Here is a 13938-nt window from a genome sequence, read left to right as displayed (position 1 = left end):
TTATTTCATGAAAACATCTGCACCCTGTAATTTTTATGGGTTGTGTGAAGACCACCCCCAACTCCAATTCTTATGGGGAGTATTCTGGTAAAAAAAGGGGGGCAGGACTTCAATTTGATCTTGTTTTATTTAATTAAAGCATCTCCACACACACACCCAATCCCTATGGGTTGTGTGAACACCCCCCACTCCAATTCTTATTTGGGGTGATCTGGTTTTAAAAAGAAAAAGTGGGGACAACAGGACTTCAAGTTGATCTTGCTTTATTTAATGAAATCATCTGCACCCCGCAATTTTTATGGGTTGTGTGAATATTCCGAACTCCAATTCTTATGGGGGGTATTCTGGTAAAAAGGGGGGGGGAGCAGGACTTCAATTTGATCTTATTCTATTTAATGAAAGCATCTCCAAGCACCCCCAACTCCAATTCTTATTTGGGGTGATCTGGTTTTTAAAAGTGGGGATAACAGGACTTCAATTTGATCTTGTTTGATTTAATGAAAACATCCGCAACCTGCAATTCTTATGGGTTGTGTGAAAAACCCCAACTCCAATTCTCATGGAGGGGGTATTCTGGTGAAAAAGGGGGGGGGGGCAGCTGGACTTCAATCTGATCTTGTTTATTTAATTAAAGCCTCCCCACCCCCAATTTTTGTTTAGGTTGTGTGAACACCCCCAACTCCAATTCTTATTTGGGCTGATCTGGTTTTAGAAACAAAAAGTGGGGATAACAGGACTTCAATCTGATCTTGTTTTATATAATTAAAACATCTGCAATTTTTATGGGTTGTGTGAACACCCCCAACTCCAATTCTTATGGGGGGATATTCTGGTAAAAAAGGGGGCAGCAGGACTTCAATTTGATCTTGTTTTATTTAATTAAAACATCTCCACCCCCAATTTTTACAGGTTGTGTGAATATTCCCAACTCCAATTCTTATGGAGGGGGGGGGTATTCTGGTAAAAAGGGGGGCAGCAGGACTTCAATTTGATCTTGTTCCATTTAATTAAAACATCTGAACCCCCAATCCCTATGGGTTGTGTGAACACCCCCAACTCCAATTCTTATGGGGGGGGTATTCTGGTAAAAAAGGGGGGAAGCACGACTTCAATTTGATCTTGTTTATTTAATTAAAGCCTCCCCACCCCCCCAATTTTTACAGGTTGTGTGAATATTCCCAACTCCGATTGTCATGGGGGAATCAGCCCCCCAACTCCCCCCTGCCCCCCCCAGTGTATCTGCCCCTCCCCCACAGGCCCCGCCCTCCTCCCAAGCCCCGCCCCCTCCCCCCCGTGGCGCCCCCGCCCTCCCCGCCTCACCTTTTTGCCCCTCTTGCCTTCCTCCTCCATGTCTCAGGCGGGGCCCGGAGGCATCTCCCCGCCCGGGCCGCGCGCTCCCTTCACTGCGCCGCCATCCCGGAAGAGCAGCAGCCTCAAGCCGAGCCACAAGAGCCGCCGCCGCCGCCGCGGCAACAACTTTTCAATCCTGCCGCCATCTTGGGCGTCGGCGTTCCCGGCGTGCCCCGCGCCAGCGCTCGCCTTCATTCAGGCCTCGCCGAGAGGCGCCCAACGGCCCGGCGCGGGAGGACTGACGTCAGTCCTCCGGGAAGGAGGAGCGGAGAGGGAGAGGCGGGAGAGAGAGAGAGAGGCTCGGTTGCCCAAAGAGGTAGGGGGAAATGTATGAGCTCCGGTCCGTCCTCAGTTCCGGTTCTGATGGGGTGGTCAAAGAGGGTGGAAGAGTGGGTGTTGCACCTGAAAAAAGAAGCGCCTTAAAGATATTATTATATTATATTATATTATATTATATTATGTTATGTTATGTTATGTTATGTTATGTTATGTTATGTTATGTTATGTTATGTTATGTTATGTTATACAGTAATATAATATAATATAATATAATATAATATAATATAATATAATATAATATAATATAATATAATATAATAATACAATACTGTATAATAATAGTCTTTAAGGCGCTTCTATGTTATGTTATGTTATGTTATGTTATGTTATGTTATGTTATGTTATGTTATGTTATGTTATTCCTGAGAAATCTCTATGTGGGACAAGAAGCTACAGTTAGAACTGGATATGGAACAACTGATTGGTTCAAAATTGGAAAAGGAGTACGACAAGGCTGTATTTTGTCTCCCTGCTTATTTAACTTATATGCAGAATGCATCATGCGTAAGGCTGGGCTGGATGAATCCGAAGCCGGAATTAAGATCGCCGGAAGAAATATCAACAACCTCAGATATGCAGATGACACAACCTGGATGGCAGAAAGTGAGGAGGAATTAAAGAACCTTTTAATGAGGGTGAAAGAGGAGAGCGCAAAATATGGTCTGAAGCTTAACATCAAAAAAAGAAGATCATGGCCACTGGGCCCATCACCTCCTGGCAAACAGAAGGGGAAGAAATGGAGGCAGTGAGAGATTTTACTTTCTTGGGCTCCATGATCACCGCAGATGGTGACAGCAGTCACGAAATTAAAAGACGCCTGCTTCTTGGGAGAAAAGAAATGACAAACCTAGACAGCATCTTAAAAAGCAGAGACATCACCTTGCCGACAAAGGTCCGTATAGTTAAAGCTATGGTTTTCCCAGTAGTGATGTATAGAAGTGAGAGCTGGACCATAAAGAAGGCTGATCACCGAAGAATGGATGCTTTTGAATTCTGGTGCTGGAGGAGACTCTTGAGAGTCCCATGGACTGCAAGAAGATCCAACCTCTCCATTCTGAAGGAAATCAGCCCTGAGTGCTCACTGGAAGGACAGATCCTGAAGCTGAGGCTCCAATATTTGGCCACCTCATGAGAAGAGAAGACTCCCTGGAAAAGGCCCTGATGCTGGGAAAGATGGTGGGCACAAGGAGAAGGGGACGGCAGAGGACGAGATGGTGGGACAGTGTTCTCGAAGCTACCAGCATGAGTTTAACCAAACTGCAGGAGGCAGTGGAAGACAGGGGTGCCTGGCTTGCTCTGGTCCAGGGGGTCACTAAGAGGCGGACACGACTAAACGAATAAACAACAACAACAAAAGAGCCCAGTGACCCCTTACAGCAGAACATGGAGGTGGCAACACAGGGATCAGATTGTGCCGTAATGAAATCTGCCATCCTTTGAGGTGCCACAAGGCTTTTCCACTCTATATGAATTTCTCTATATTTCCACTCTTCTTCAGTGGCGTAGCGTGGGGTGTGCAGGGGGGGCCAGCCGCACCGGGCGCAACATCTGGGGGGGCGCTTGCAGCGCTAAGATCCATGGGTTAAGGGGCGCAAATTACTTGCCTTGCCCCGGGTGCTGGCAACCCACGCTACGCCACTGCTCTTATTAATCCGGATTCCCACCAACTCCAATTGACGGCCGAAAGTCTCTGTAGAGAACCAGTTAGACTGCATCCCCTTTGCTCCCCTGCCCCGCCCACTCCGAGACCCATTGCCGCCCCCTGCTGGCGAGCGGCGCGATTGCAGTTCTATTGAAGCCACCCATAGAGAGAGAGGCTCGCAAAACCGTAAGGCCTGTGAGCCGCTAGGGGGCGAAGGAGAGACTTCGGGGAAGGAGGAGGCGGGGTTTCGACGCGGTGGCGTCACACGCACGGAGGAGGCGGGTCTTACGAAGCAGAGCGAAGCAGATGGCGGTTTCTGCTTCTGGGCCGCCTGGAAAATGGATCTGTCGCCATCCGCGGCGACCGAGTCCAGTCCGCGGCCTGGAGGGGTGCAGGTAGGTACTTTAGTCTCTGGTGTCTTGTGGGGATGCGGCCTTTAACCCGGGTTTGTTGAGTCTCGGCGCTCAACGGGCTGTTGTGTTGGGCCTTATTTTCTGGGTGGACTACAGTTCCCAGAAAGCAGCGCGGCCCTTTCTCCCTAGTCTACATATATGAGGAGGAATGGGGGATGCTGGGAGTTGTAGTTTAGCTGTTGGGTCTGGTTTCTTTATATGCTGATTTTCTTCTGCTGCATTTTCGAGCCTGTTTTCCCTTTGGGATAGATCTAGCATGCTTTCTCAGCTGTAGACTGGAATGCACGTTGTGTGGACTAGAAACTTGACTCTTTTGGGAAAATGAGGGCCAGGGGTGCTTAGAGACAGCGTTTTCTTTTTTTAAAAAAGTCGTTTTTATTGATTTTCCAATCAAAAACATCCAATTAATATATCCAATCATAATACTCCAATTAAAATAAAAAAACTAAAATTAAAAAAGACCAAATTATATTTATTAATTTTTAGGAGCTTCCCCACGGTTCTGGATCTCTGAAGCAAAAATCTCCCCATCTTAGTCCTGCTTCTCCTCGTGGTTTCAGAAACAGCCTTTTCGAATCTGCTTTTACTTTTATTTTTCTGTGCATTCTCCCAATGCCCTGGAAGGAAGATGGTGGTTCGTCACAAAGTTCTCCTTCCATTTTGTGCCGTGGTCTTGGACCCAAAGCCTTGCGCTGCATTCACCAGTGATCTTTCCAATTCCTCTCCTCCTTTGCTTTTATTTGTTAGGAACAGCCGTGCTTGTGTCCTGCTTGCCGGAGGCGTCCGATTGGCTCCTGCAACGACAAAATGGTGGACCGGAGGAGCCTTTGGGAGCTGGGGAAATCAACGCTACCTTGCAGAGGTAACAAAGAGTTTCTCTGAAAAGATGTAGAAACAACAATCCATGCAGCGCATCTCAGGATAGCGGACAGAAAAAGTTGTAGTTCAAGAACAGCGTATGAGCTTCGAAGCTCTTCTGTTACTTAGTTTATTCTTTGCTATATCACCACAACACATTGGTCTTTGGCTGCGGCTGCGCCATATGTTTAAAGCACATGACTCCCCCCAGAGAATCCTGGGAACTGTAGTTCTGTGATGGGGTGAACTACAGTTCCCACAGTTCTTTTTTTTGGGGGGGAGCCATGTGCTTTAAATGCAGGCGTGTATGTAGTCTTACATGCTGTGGGTTTTGCTACCCTGGTTTAACACCATTAGCAGCACTGTTGGAAACTTGGATATTCACCAGGTGACTCCTGAAACCTAGGTCTTGCGAAGCAACCCTATTAGCGGATTAGCGCTATTAGCGGTTTAGCGGCTATTAAAGGCTTATCGGATTAGCTGCTAAAAGGCTATTAAAGGCTTAGCGGTTTAGATAAAGGAGGGGAAAAGTGAAAAAAAATCTCAAGACTCGCTAGACATTTTCGTCTTGCGAAGCAAGCCCATAGGGAAATTCGTCCTGCGAAGCACCTCCAAAATGGAAAACTCTTTCGTCTAGCGGGTTTTCCGTCTTGCGAGGCATTCGTCTTGCGGGGCATCACTGTATTTATTTTATTTAAATTTTATTAACATATAAAACATTTATTAACACATAAAACACATACGTATACATTTACACAATACACATACACAACACACTACCTTATTTTCATAACATAAAACATACCTACATTACTATATGATACCTACCTATACGTTACATACCTGCACACCTGCCCCACACGGACACCCACCATGTGACTTGACTTCCAGCCGTTCTTGTTACGCTACTTTATTTTTCCAACTAGGTTAAACACATTTCATTATTTAATCTCTTCTTCTATCTTGACTTTACTCTCCTTTCACCCTAATCATTTTCTGGATTCACTCAATATCTAATAGCAGTTGGATACCACAAACATAAAAGGGGCTCAGCCCCTGCGATAGTGGCCAAAACCATAATATTTGCAGATACCTCTGTGTGTGTGTGTGTGTAAAGTGTTATACTAGATTTGAACTTGCATGTCTGGGGTGGGGAAGGGAGGCAAAGCAGCAATCTTATCCGACTCAGGAGCTGGGCTGGAAGGTATTTCTCCTCCTGAGCCTCCAGTACCAAGCAATGTTAACCCTGAATCTCAGTAACATACATGGTAACTGGACTTCTTAAATTGCTCACAATCTGACAATTCCCAGTCGCAAACACACCTGGCGTCTGCCTGATGTCAGACACTGCTTAGCAGAAAACAGTACAGTCGTATCTTGGGTTACAGACGCTTTAGGTTGCGCACTGCACCGCACTGAACCCAGAAGTACCAGATACGGGTAACTTCTGGGTTTTGACGCATGCGCAGAACCACTACCGTATTTTTCGCTCCATTGGGTGCACCGGACCATAGGAGGGGGAGAACAGGGAAAATTTTTTTTTCTTGTTCTCCCCCTCTAAAACAAGGTGCGTTCAAGGTACATTCACCAGAGCTTGTGGGGCTGGCGGTGGGGGGAAGCGCTGCTTTCCCCCACCGCCAGCCTCAAAGATCCCTGAAGCCTTTGGAGCGCAGCGCCCCGCTGCCCTGCAGAGGTTTGCGCGCAGCCGTCCCCAAGCTAGAGCAGCGAGACGGAGCCCTCCGTCTCGCTGTTCTGGCTTGGGAACAGCCTTGCTAGCTTCTGCAGGACAGCGGGGTGAAGGCACCCCGCTGCCCTGCAGAGGTTTGCGCGCAGCCGTCCCCAAGCTAGAGCAGCGAGACTGAGCGCTCCGCAGTGCTCATTCTTCCTGTTCTGGCTTTGGGCTTAGCGGCGCAGCCTGCATTCGCTCTATAGGACACACACACATTTCCCCTTAATTTTTGGAGGGGGAAATGTGCGTCCTATAGAACGAAAAATACGGTACATTGTGCTATGCGCAGAAGTGCTGAATCGCGACCCGCACGTGCGCAGACGCGGCGCTGCGGGTTGCGAATGTGCCTCTTGTACTGGTCACGTTCATAACCGAAGCATCCACTGTACTAGGCCAGAGAGAGAGACATGCACATCATAACCGTCCATTGTTGGTGCATTTGATCCAGAGCTTCCATTTCTTAACCTCCGGTGCAAAGGATAGAGACCACGAAAGCAAAGATCGGGCTGCACTCGTAAGACAACCTTTCCCAACCTATTGTCCCACCAGAAGATGTTGATCTCCAATGCCCATGAGTCCAAGTCATCGCCACTCAGCAGGTCTAGACAATGTGGTCTTGCTGGTGGGAGTCCAGCGTCCTCTGAGTGGCGAAATGTTGGGGAGGTTGTTGTAGCAAGATTGCGGGCCTCTCAGTCTAGGAGGGTTCTGTGCTGCTGAGTTCTTCCCCTGCCTGTTGCACTAGGTCTAAATAGTAACACAACGAAAAGGGGGCATTTATTTATTTCGTAAAATTCACATAGTGCTTGCTTGATTTTGTTAAACAAAACAACCCTGAACCCTCAAAGCGGTTTACAAAAAAAATAAAGCAACGAAATACAGTCGTACCTCCGAAGTCGGACAAAATCCGTTCAGGAACTCCTTTCGACTTCCAAAGCACAGCTTCTGATTTAATCAGAAGCCCCGTCAGATGTTCAGGTTCCAAAAGAACGTTCAAAAACCAAAACACTCGCTTCCAGTTTCCGATCGTTTGTGAGCCAGAACGTTCGACTCCCGAGGCGTTCGGGAGCCGAAGTACGACTGTAATAAGAATTAGCAATAATAATGTAAGACTTTTGCAAAGTTAAAAGAAGAACAGTAGAATAGAAACAGATTAAAACTCCAGCTTTCTAAACACAGGAATAGGGAATGCTAAACCATTCTGTGTTATTTTTGTCCCCCACCCCTTTGCAGATTCTCTTTGTGATGATGTCATTTAGAGAGGAACTTGGCTAAGAAGACGGCGATGTTCCGCATGCTTACAAGAAAGTCCAGTTGGGCTTAACCTGTGAAGTTGCCAGGCTGTAAGTCTCCTGCTCAAAACTGCTCTGAAATATGGGCCGCCCGTTTCTCCTCGCAAGCCTTCCAGCATGGCTGGGTCTGCGCTGTGACCCTGATCATTCCTGCAGTGCTTGCCAGAGCAGTTGTGAGATGGTTTGAGGCCTCCCTCTGCCCCGACTTCGGAGGGAGGTTATAGAAATCTCGGCCAAGCCCTTTCCTGGCAGGCTGCTGAGTTGCAGGTTCCCGTTTCACTCCTCACCCCTGGTCTCCCAGAACCAATAGAGGCGTGAAGAGGGCAGAGGAGGAGTTAGCTTTGTGCAGGCGCAGTCTCTGATTGCTTGGGGAAAACCCTGGAGAGGAGGGGAATTTGTGGTGAGGCAGGGACCTTCAGTTTCTGCAGCTGCTTCATGGAGGCAAGACTGCCGGAGATGAGTCGCTCTGCTCACTAGGCACTCTTGTGCGGATCCTGTTTTCGGTAATAAAAAGTTAATAGTAAATAGTAACGCAACGAAAAGGAAGCATTTATTTATTTCCTAAAATTCATACACTGCTTGCTTGGAAAAAACCCCGAACCCTCAAAGTGGTTTTCAAAAATAAAGCAATGAAATACAGCCGTACCTCAGAAGTCGAACAGAATCCGTTCCGGAAGTCCGTTCGACTTGCAAAACGTTCAACTTCCAAAGCGCGGCTTCTGATTCAGCCGGAAGCCCCGTCAGATGTTCAGCTTCCAAAAGAACGTTCAAAAACCAAAACACTCACTTCAAGTTTTCGATGGTTTGGGAGCCAGAACGTTTGAATCCCAAGGTGTTAGGGAGCCAAGGTACGACTGTAATAAGAATTAGTAACAATAATTTAAGACTTTTGCAAAGTTAAAAGAAGAACGGTAGGCTAGAAACAGATTAAAACTCGCAGCAGTTTTCTAAACACATGAATAGGGAATGCTAAACCATTCTATATTATTTTTGTCCCCCACCCCTTTGCAGATTCTCTTTGGAATGATGTCATTTAGAGAGGAACTTGGCTAAGAAGACGGCGATGTTCCGCATGCTTACAAGAAAATCCAGTTGGGCTTCCTGACGAAGGTGCCAGGCTGTAAGTCTCCTGCTCAAAACTGCTCTGAAATATGGGCCGCCCGTTTCTCCTCGCAAGCCTTCCAGCATGGCTGGGTCTGCGCTGTGACCCTGATCATTCCTGCAGTGCTTGCCAGAGCAGTTGTGAGATGGTTTGAGGCCTCCCTCTGCCCCGACTTCGGAGGGAGGTTATAGAAATCTCGGCCAAGCCCTTTCCTGGCAGGCTGCTGAGTTGCAGGCTTCCCGTTTCACTCCTCACCCCTGGTCTCCCAGAACCAATAGAGGCGTGAAGAGGGCAGAGGAGGAGTTAGCTTTGTGCAGGCGCAGTCTCTGATTGCTTGGGGAAAACCCTGGAGAGGAGGGGAATTTGTGGTGAGGCAGGGACCTTCAGTTTCCGCAGCTGCTTCATGGAGGCAAGACTGCTGGAGATGAGTCGCTGTGCTCATTAGGCACTCCTGTGTGGATCCTGTTTTTGGTAATAAAAAGTTAACTCCAACTTGATCAGTGTTATTTACTGCTGTCTCGCCCCTGTCAGAAGGCGAGGGAGTTAAAAAGGAACTCGATAGCTCCACGCACCCTTCCTCAGTTCCAACGAGAGCCATTCATTTCTCTGTCTCTTTAGTTCAGGATGTGAGTTCGGATCACGTTGGATCCAGCAGCGCCGAGGGAAGTGGATCCTTCCCTAGTGACCTCCTCAGACCACACCGCCTGGCAATTGACCCACTTGACGGACTTGAGTCCCAGTTCTGAACAGTGTTTCAGCTCGGCGAAAGGTGAACAATTTGCTCTTGGGACTCGGCTAGATTGGTAAACGTTTTAGATGCGATACAACACCGTGGCACCAGATGGCGCTGTGGCGTTCTGTTTTTGCCAACCTGATTTCTCATTATAAAGGTCATTTTTTCCCGAAACCCTTTCTTGATGGCGTTTCAAAATCTGAGAACTCATTGAGGCTGCTTCGCAGCTTGTTTATGTTGTGAACCGCCCTAAAACCTGCAGGTCTTTAGGGCAGAACACAAATTTAATAAATAACCCTTGATCTCGGGCTTTCCAGTGGCAGGTTGCGTTGGTCTGGCTGCAACTGTCCAGTCTCCCAAGATGGTGCAAGATTTCCCAGTTAAGAAAGTGTTGTAAACAATAAAAATCTGCCCTTATTCCCTCCTGGGGAACACAAGAGCCCTTATAGAGTCCTTTGCAGGTTCTCCATCGGTCGAAGAAAATAACAGAGGCCAACCAGAGAATATTGAGAAGCAAAGCAGCTCGTAAGCCTGATCTTTATTGATCTGTTGCAACAAGGTGCTCCCCTCACACGCAGGAAAGGAGGAGGAACCCACAACAATGGCGTGCAAGGCCTTATATATATAGACATTTGAAATTCCCTGCCCTGGAGCTCAAGACCACCCCTCCATATATCATACTTACATCACAGAAGGGGTGTAACCCAAAACCACCCCCCAGATACATCATACTTACATCATGGAAAAGGTGGTCTACAACAGAAATTTGAACGTTGTTTTTCCTGTCTGCCAGGTTATCTGATAAGTCCTTACCTGGTTGCCTTTCCTGGTATTCCGTCACCCTTTGAAATGGTGATTACTAAATTCCTGTGACAAGGAAGGTTTTTTCCACCGTGTTTGCTTGGTACGTTTATGAACATTTATTATAGATCTTAAGACCTTAGAATTCTTATTACAAAAGCTTGAAGCTTCTGCGTCTGTACAACAAGGCTGGTGGTCCTCTGCCTTTCCAGTTATGTTTGCACTACATATCCCACTGTGATAGGAATTTTATGGTCTTAGATGTATGGTAATGTTCATAACCGCACATACATAGATCAGCACAGGAAGACCCAACCTGGAACCATTTTGATTCCTAAACTGACCAAATGTTTTCTCTGCAAGGTCAAAATGGAAAAGGTTCCCCATTGTCTTTTCCTTCACAAATCCTGTCTTAAGGGCATGTCTGTGTTTCAATAAGGGTGAGATCCTTCTCATTACAAAAGACTGGCCAGGCTCCTCAGCCAATCCAATCAAGTAACTTGCCAGACAGGAAATAAACAAGGATAAGAGAAAAACAATATTGAAATTTCTGTTTTAAGACCACCTTTTCTGTGATGTATCTGAGGGGTGGTCTTAGGTTACACCCCTTCTGTGATGTATGTATAATGTTTCTGGGGGTGGTCTTGATCTACAGGATGGGAATTTCAAAAGTCTTTATAAGCCCTTGCACAGCATTTTTGTGGGTCCTCTTCCTCTCCTGCGTGTGAGGGGAGCACCCTGTTGCAACAGATTAATAAAGATCAGGCTTACGAGCTGCTTTGCTTCTCAATATTCTCTGCTTGGCCTCTGTTATTTTCTCCTACCAATAGGGAACCTATGTAAGGACTCTATATGGGCTCTTGGATACCCCATAAGGGAAAAGGGCATATTTTTATTTACAACACCAGCATTCCTGAGCAGTGGCCATGTTGTCTGGGGGCTGATGGGAGTTTGATAGCAGCTGGAGGACCTTCGCTGCCTCACCCCTAGCCTAAGGCAGATGGGGATTCTTCACGTCGAAGAATACTGACCTAACAGCAGCTCTTGGGACAGAGGTTGTGTGCCTGTCTTTGCCTTCTCATTCTTCTCCCGCAAGCCTTCCAGCGTGGCTCGGTCATACCCGTGACCCTGATCATTCCTGTAGCGCTTGCAAGAGCAAATCTGTGACGTTTGAGGCCTCCCTCTGCTCTGTCTTCGGGGTGAGGTTATAGAAATCTCAGACAAGCGTTTCCCAGGAGAATCGGGTGCCAAAGAAGCCGCAGCTGCTGCAGTGAGAACAGGGCAAGCTGAGGGCACTGAGACTTTTAAAACCATCTTGCAGTCAGTCTGAAGGGGTCTCGTCAGCCGCAGGGCTGTCTAATCTGGAAATCTGTTGCCAGTGGAAATGAAAACGAGTTTATACATCTCTTTCAAGAAGCAAACTAGCAAAACCCTTTTTGTTTTGAATGGGTGCTTTTGTTGGACGAGAGAATCTTTCTTTAGTTGCTGTCCTGGGTGCATTCATTTGAACCGAGTGGAATTTGCTTCTGAGTAAGGAGTGCATCTGCTCAGACTTTGCGTTTGGATTTGGAGAGGCTTGGGTTGACAGTCGTTTCAGAGGGGTGGCAAAAGCGAGGGCTCCTGAGATCCTGAATGGGGTAACTGTGCCCCTGAAGGACCAGGTGCGCAGCCTGGGAGTCATTCTGGACTCAAAGCTGTCCATGGAGGTGCAGGTCAATACTGTGTCCAGGATAGCTGTCTAGCAGCTCCATCTGATATGCAGGATGAGACCCTCCCTGCCCGCGGACTGTCTTGCCAGAGTGGTGCATGCTCTGGTTATCTCCCGCTTGGACTACTGCAATGCGCTCTACGTGGGGCTCCCTTTGAAGGTGACCCAGAAACTACAAATCCAGAATGCGGCAGCTAGACTGGTGACTGGGAGCGGCCGCCGAGACCACATAACACCAGTCTTGAAAGACCTACACTGGCTCCCAGTACGTTTCCGAGCACAATTCTAAGTGTTGGTGCTGACCTTGAAAGCCCTAAACAGCCTCAGTCCTGTATACCTGAAAGAGTGTCTCCACCCCCATCGTTCTGCCCGGACACTGAGGTCCAGTGCCAAGGGCCTTCTGGCGGTTCCCTCCCTGCAAGAAGCCAAGATACAGGGAACCAGGCAGAGGGCCTTCTTGGTAGTGGCACCCGCCCTGTGGAACGCCCTCCCACCAGATGTCAAAGAGAAAAACAACTACCAGATTTTTAGAAGACATCTGAAGGCAGCCCCGTTTAGGGAAGCTTTTAATGTTTGATGCATTACTGTATTTTAATATTCTGTTGGAAGCCGCCCAGAGTGACTGGGGAAACCCAGCTAGATGGGCAGGGTATTAATATTAATAATAATAATAATAGTTATTATTATTGTTAATTAATTATTACTGTTGTGGGAGAGGAAGGGAAAGGAGATTGTTTGCCGCTTTGAGACTCCTTAAGGTAGCGATAAAGCAGGATATCAAATCCAAACTCTTCTCTTCTTCTTTCTCGGCTAGATCTTTCAGCATTACTGTGCAGATTTTAAAGCTCCTGCCTGTTTTGTCTTCCAGATCCCTGGGGAAAGAGGTGCTGAGCAGAGCAGAGCAGCTGCTAGGATAAGTGACCATCCCTGCTGGACAACTGCTGTTGCCTTAATACCTGAGCCCGACCAGCCGGCTGTTGCGTTTAACCCGTGGGTGTGGCGTTGCGCTTTCCCCCGGCTCGCCCATCCAGTTCTGAGTCATTTCGCTGGGTGACAAAACCTGAAAGAGGAAGTCTCTGGACATAGCGCAAGATTCTTTTAATAAATAAGCAAATACAGTAAATCGTGCGGCGTTTTGTCTCTTGTGGGGGGCGGGGTTTGGCTTTTCCCCTCTGCTCTGAAAAGGAAGTGCTTTTGCAAAGGGCTTCTGGGCTGAGCTCTGGGCATCGGAGTGCGGGCAGGTAATCGGGCGTCTTACTAAGCTGTTTCCTGAGTGAGTGCTTGCTTGCCTCGCCACTTCCTATATTCGAAGGAAGAAGGAAATTCGCTCACCCTGAAAAACATTTGCCATTTTTTTCCACCTGCTTTTATCTACTGGACTAGTTAGCTGCAAAGAGGGAAGGCACAGTTGTTTAGAAGCTGGAGGGCCAAGGCTGATGGACCGAGGAAAGCGGCAGGAATAAATTCAGGACACACAAAACAGGTGTTTTTTTTAAATGCAGCCCATAGTTAAACTGTGGAACTGACTCCTGCAGCGATTGTGGGGAATTTTAGGACCATGGGCACATTTTGCCTGGTTGTAGGTTCCCCATCACCCTCTCGTTAGTTGGGGCTCCCTTTCCAAGCTGTTCAGACGTGCAAAATTGGATCACAACCTTATTGCACCACTTCTTCAAAATCTGCAAAATTCACTTGTAGCAAAGGAGTATATTATTATAGCTGTATGTTTACTTACATCCCACGTTTCCCCCAGACTCAAGGTGGCATAAACAAACTAAAACGACACAGGGAAAAATGCATAAAGCGAAAAACAAAAAAGTGCAATAGTTAATGAGGAATTAAATAGAATTAAAGCAATCTGGAAACAAATGATGAGAATGCAAATAATAGGAGCAACGCAGCAATATTAAAGCTCTTTCCTTCGCACAGGCTTGCTGGAATAAAACAGTCTTCATCTGCTGGTGGAAGGAAAAT

General features: G+C 47.3%; 2 protein-coding genes across 2 annotated transcripts in view; one reads left to right on the top strand and one right to left on the bottom strand.

Moving 5' to 3' along the window:
* The window catches only part of CCM2 (CCM2 scaffold protein), a 46623-nt gene extending 45069 nt beyond the window's left edge, over nucleotides 1-1554 (bottom strand). Inside the window, exon 1 of the mRNA XM_083467081.1 lies at nucleotides 1321-1554. Within this exon, the coding sequence (XP_083323207.1) occupies nucleotides 1321-1350 (30 nt within the window). The 5' untranslated portion in view covers nucleotides 1351-1554. The remainder of the gene's footprint in view (nucleotides 1-1320) is intronic.
* Nucleotides 1555-2189: 635 nt separating this feature from the next.
* LOC310690335 (uncharacterized protein) lies at nucleotides 2190-13087 on the top strand (the record flags this gene model as incomplete). The annotated part of the gene is made up of 7 exons (XM_083469091.1): nucleotides 2190-2193; nucleotides 3437-3726; nucleotides 4492-4606; nucleotides 7562-7671; nucleotides 8632-8740; nucleotides 9341-9491; nucleotides 12833-13087. The coding sequence occupies 4 exons, from the start codon at nucleotides 2190-2192 to the stop codon at nucleotides 7585-7587; spliced, it is 435 nt and encodes a 144-aa protein (XP_083325217.1). The 3' UTR covers nucleotides 7588-7671; nucleotides 8632-8740; nucleotides 9341-9491; nucleotides 12833-13087.
* Nucleotides 13088-13938: the final 851 nt, after the last annotated feature.

The sequence above is a fragment of the Podarcis liolepis genome (genome assembly GCF_965112155.1).
Source record: "Podarcis liolepis genome assembly, chromosome: 12".
Taxonomy (NCBI): Eukaryota; Metazoa; Chordata; class Lepidosauria; order Squamata; family Lacertidae; genus Podarcis; species Podarcis liolepis.
This window is presented reverse-complemented; position numbering and strand designations above follow the sequence as displayed.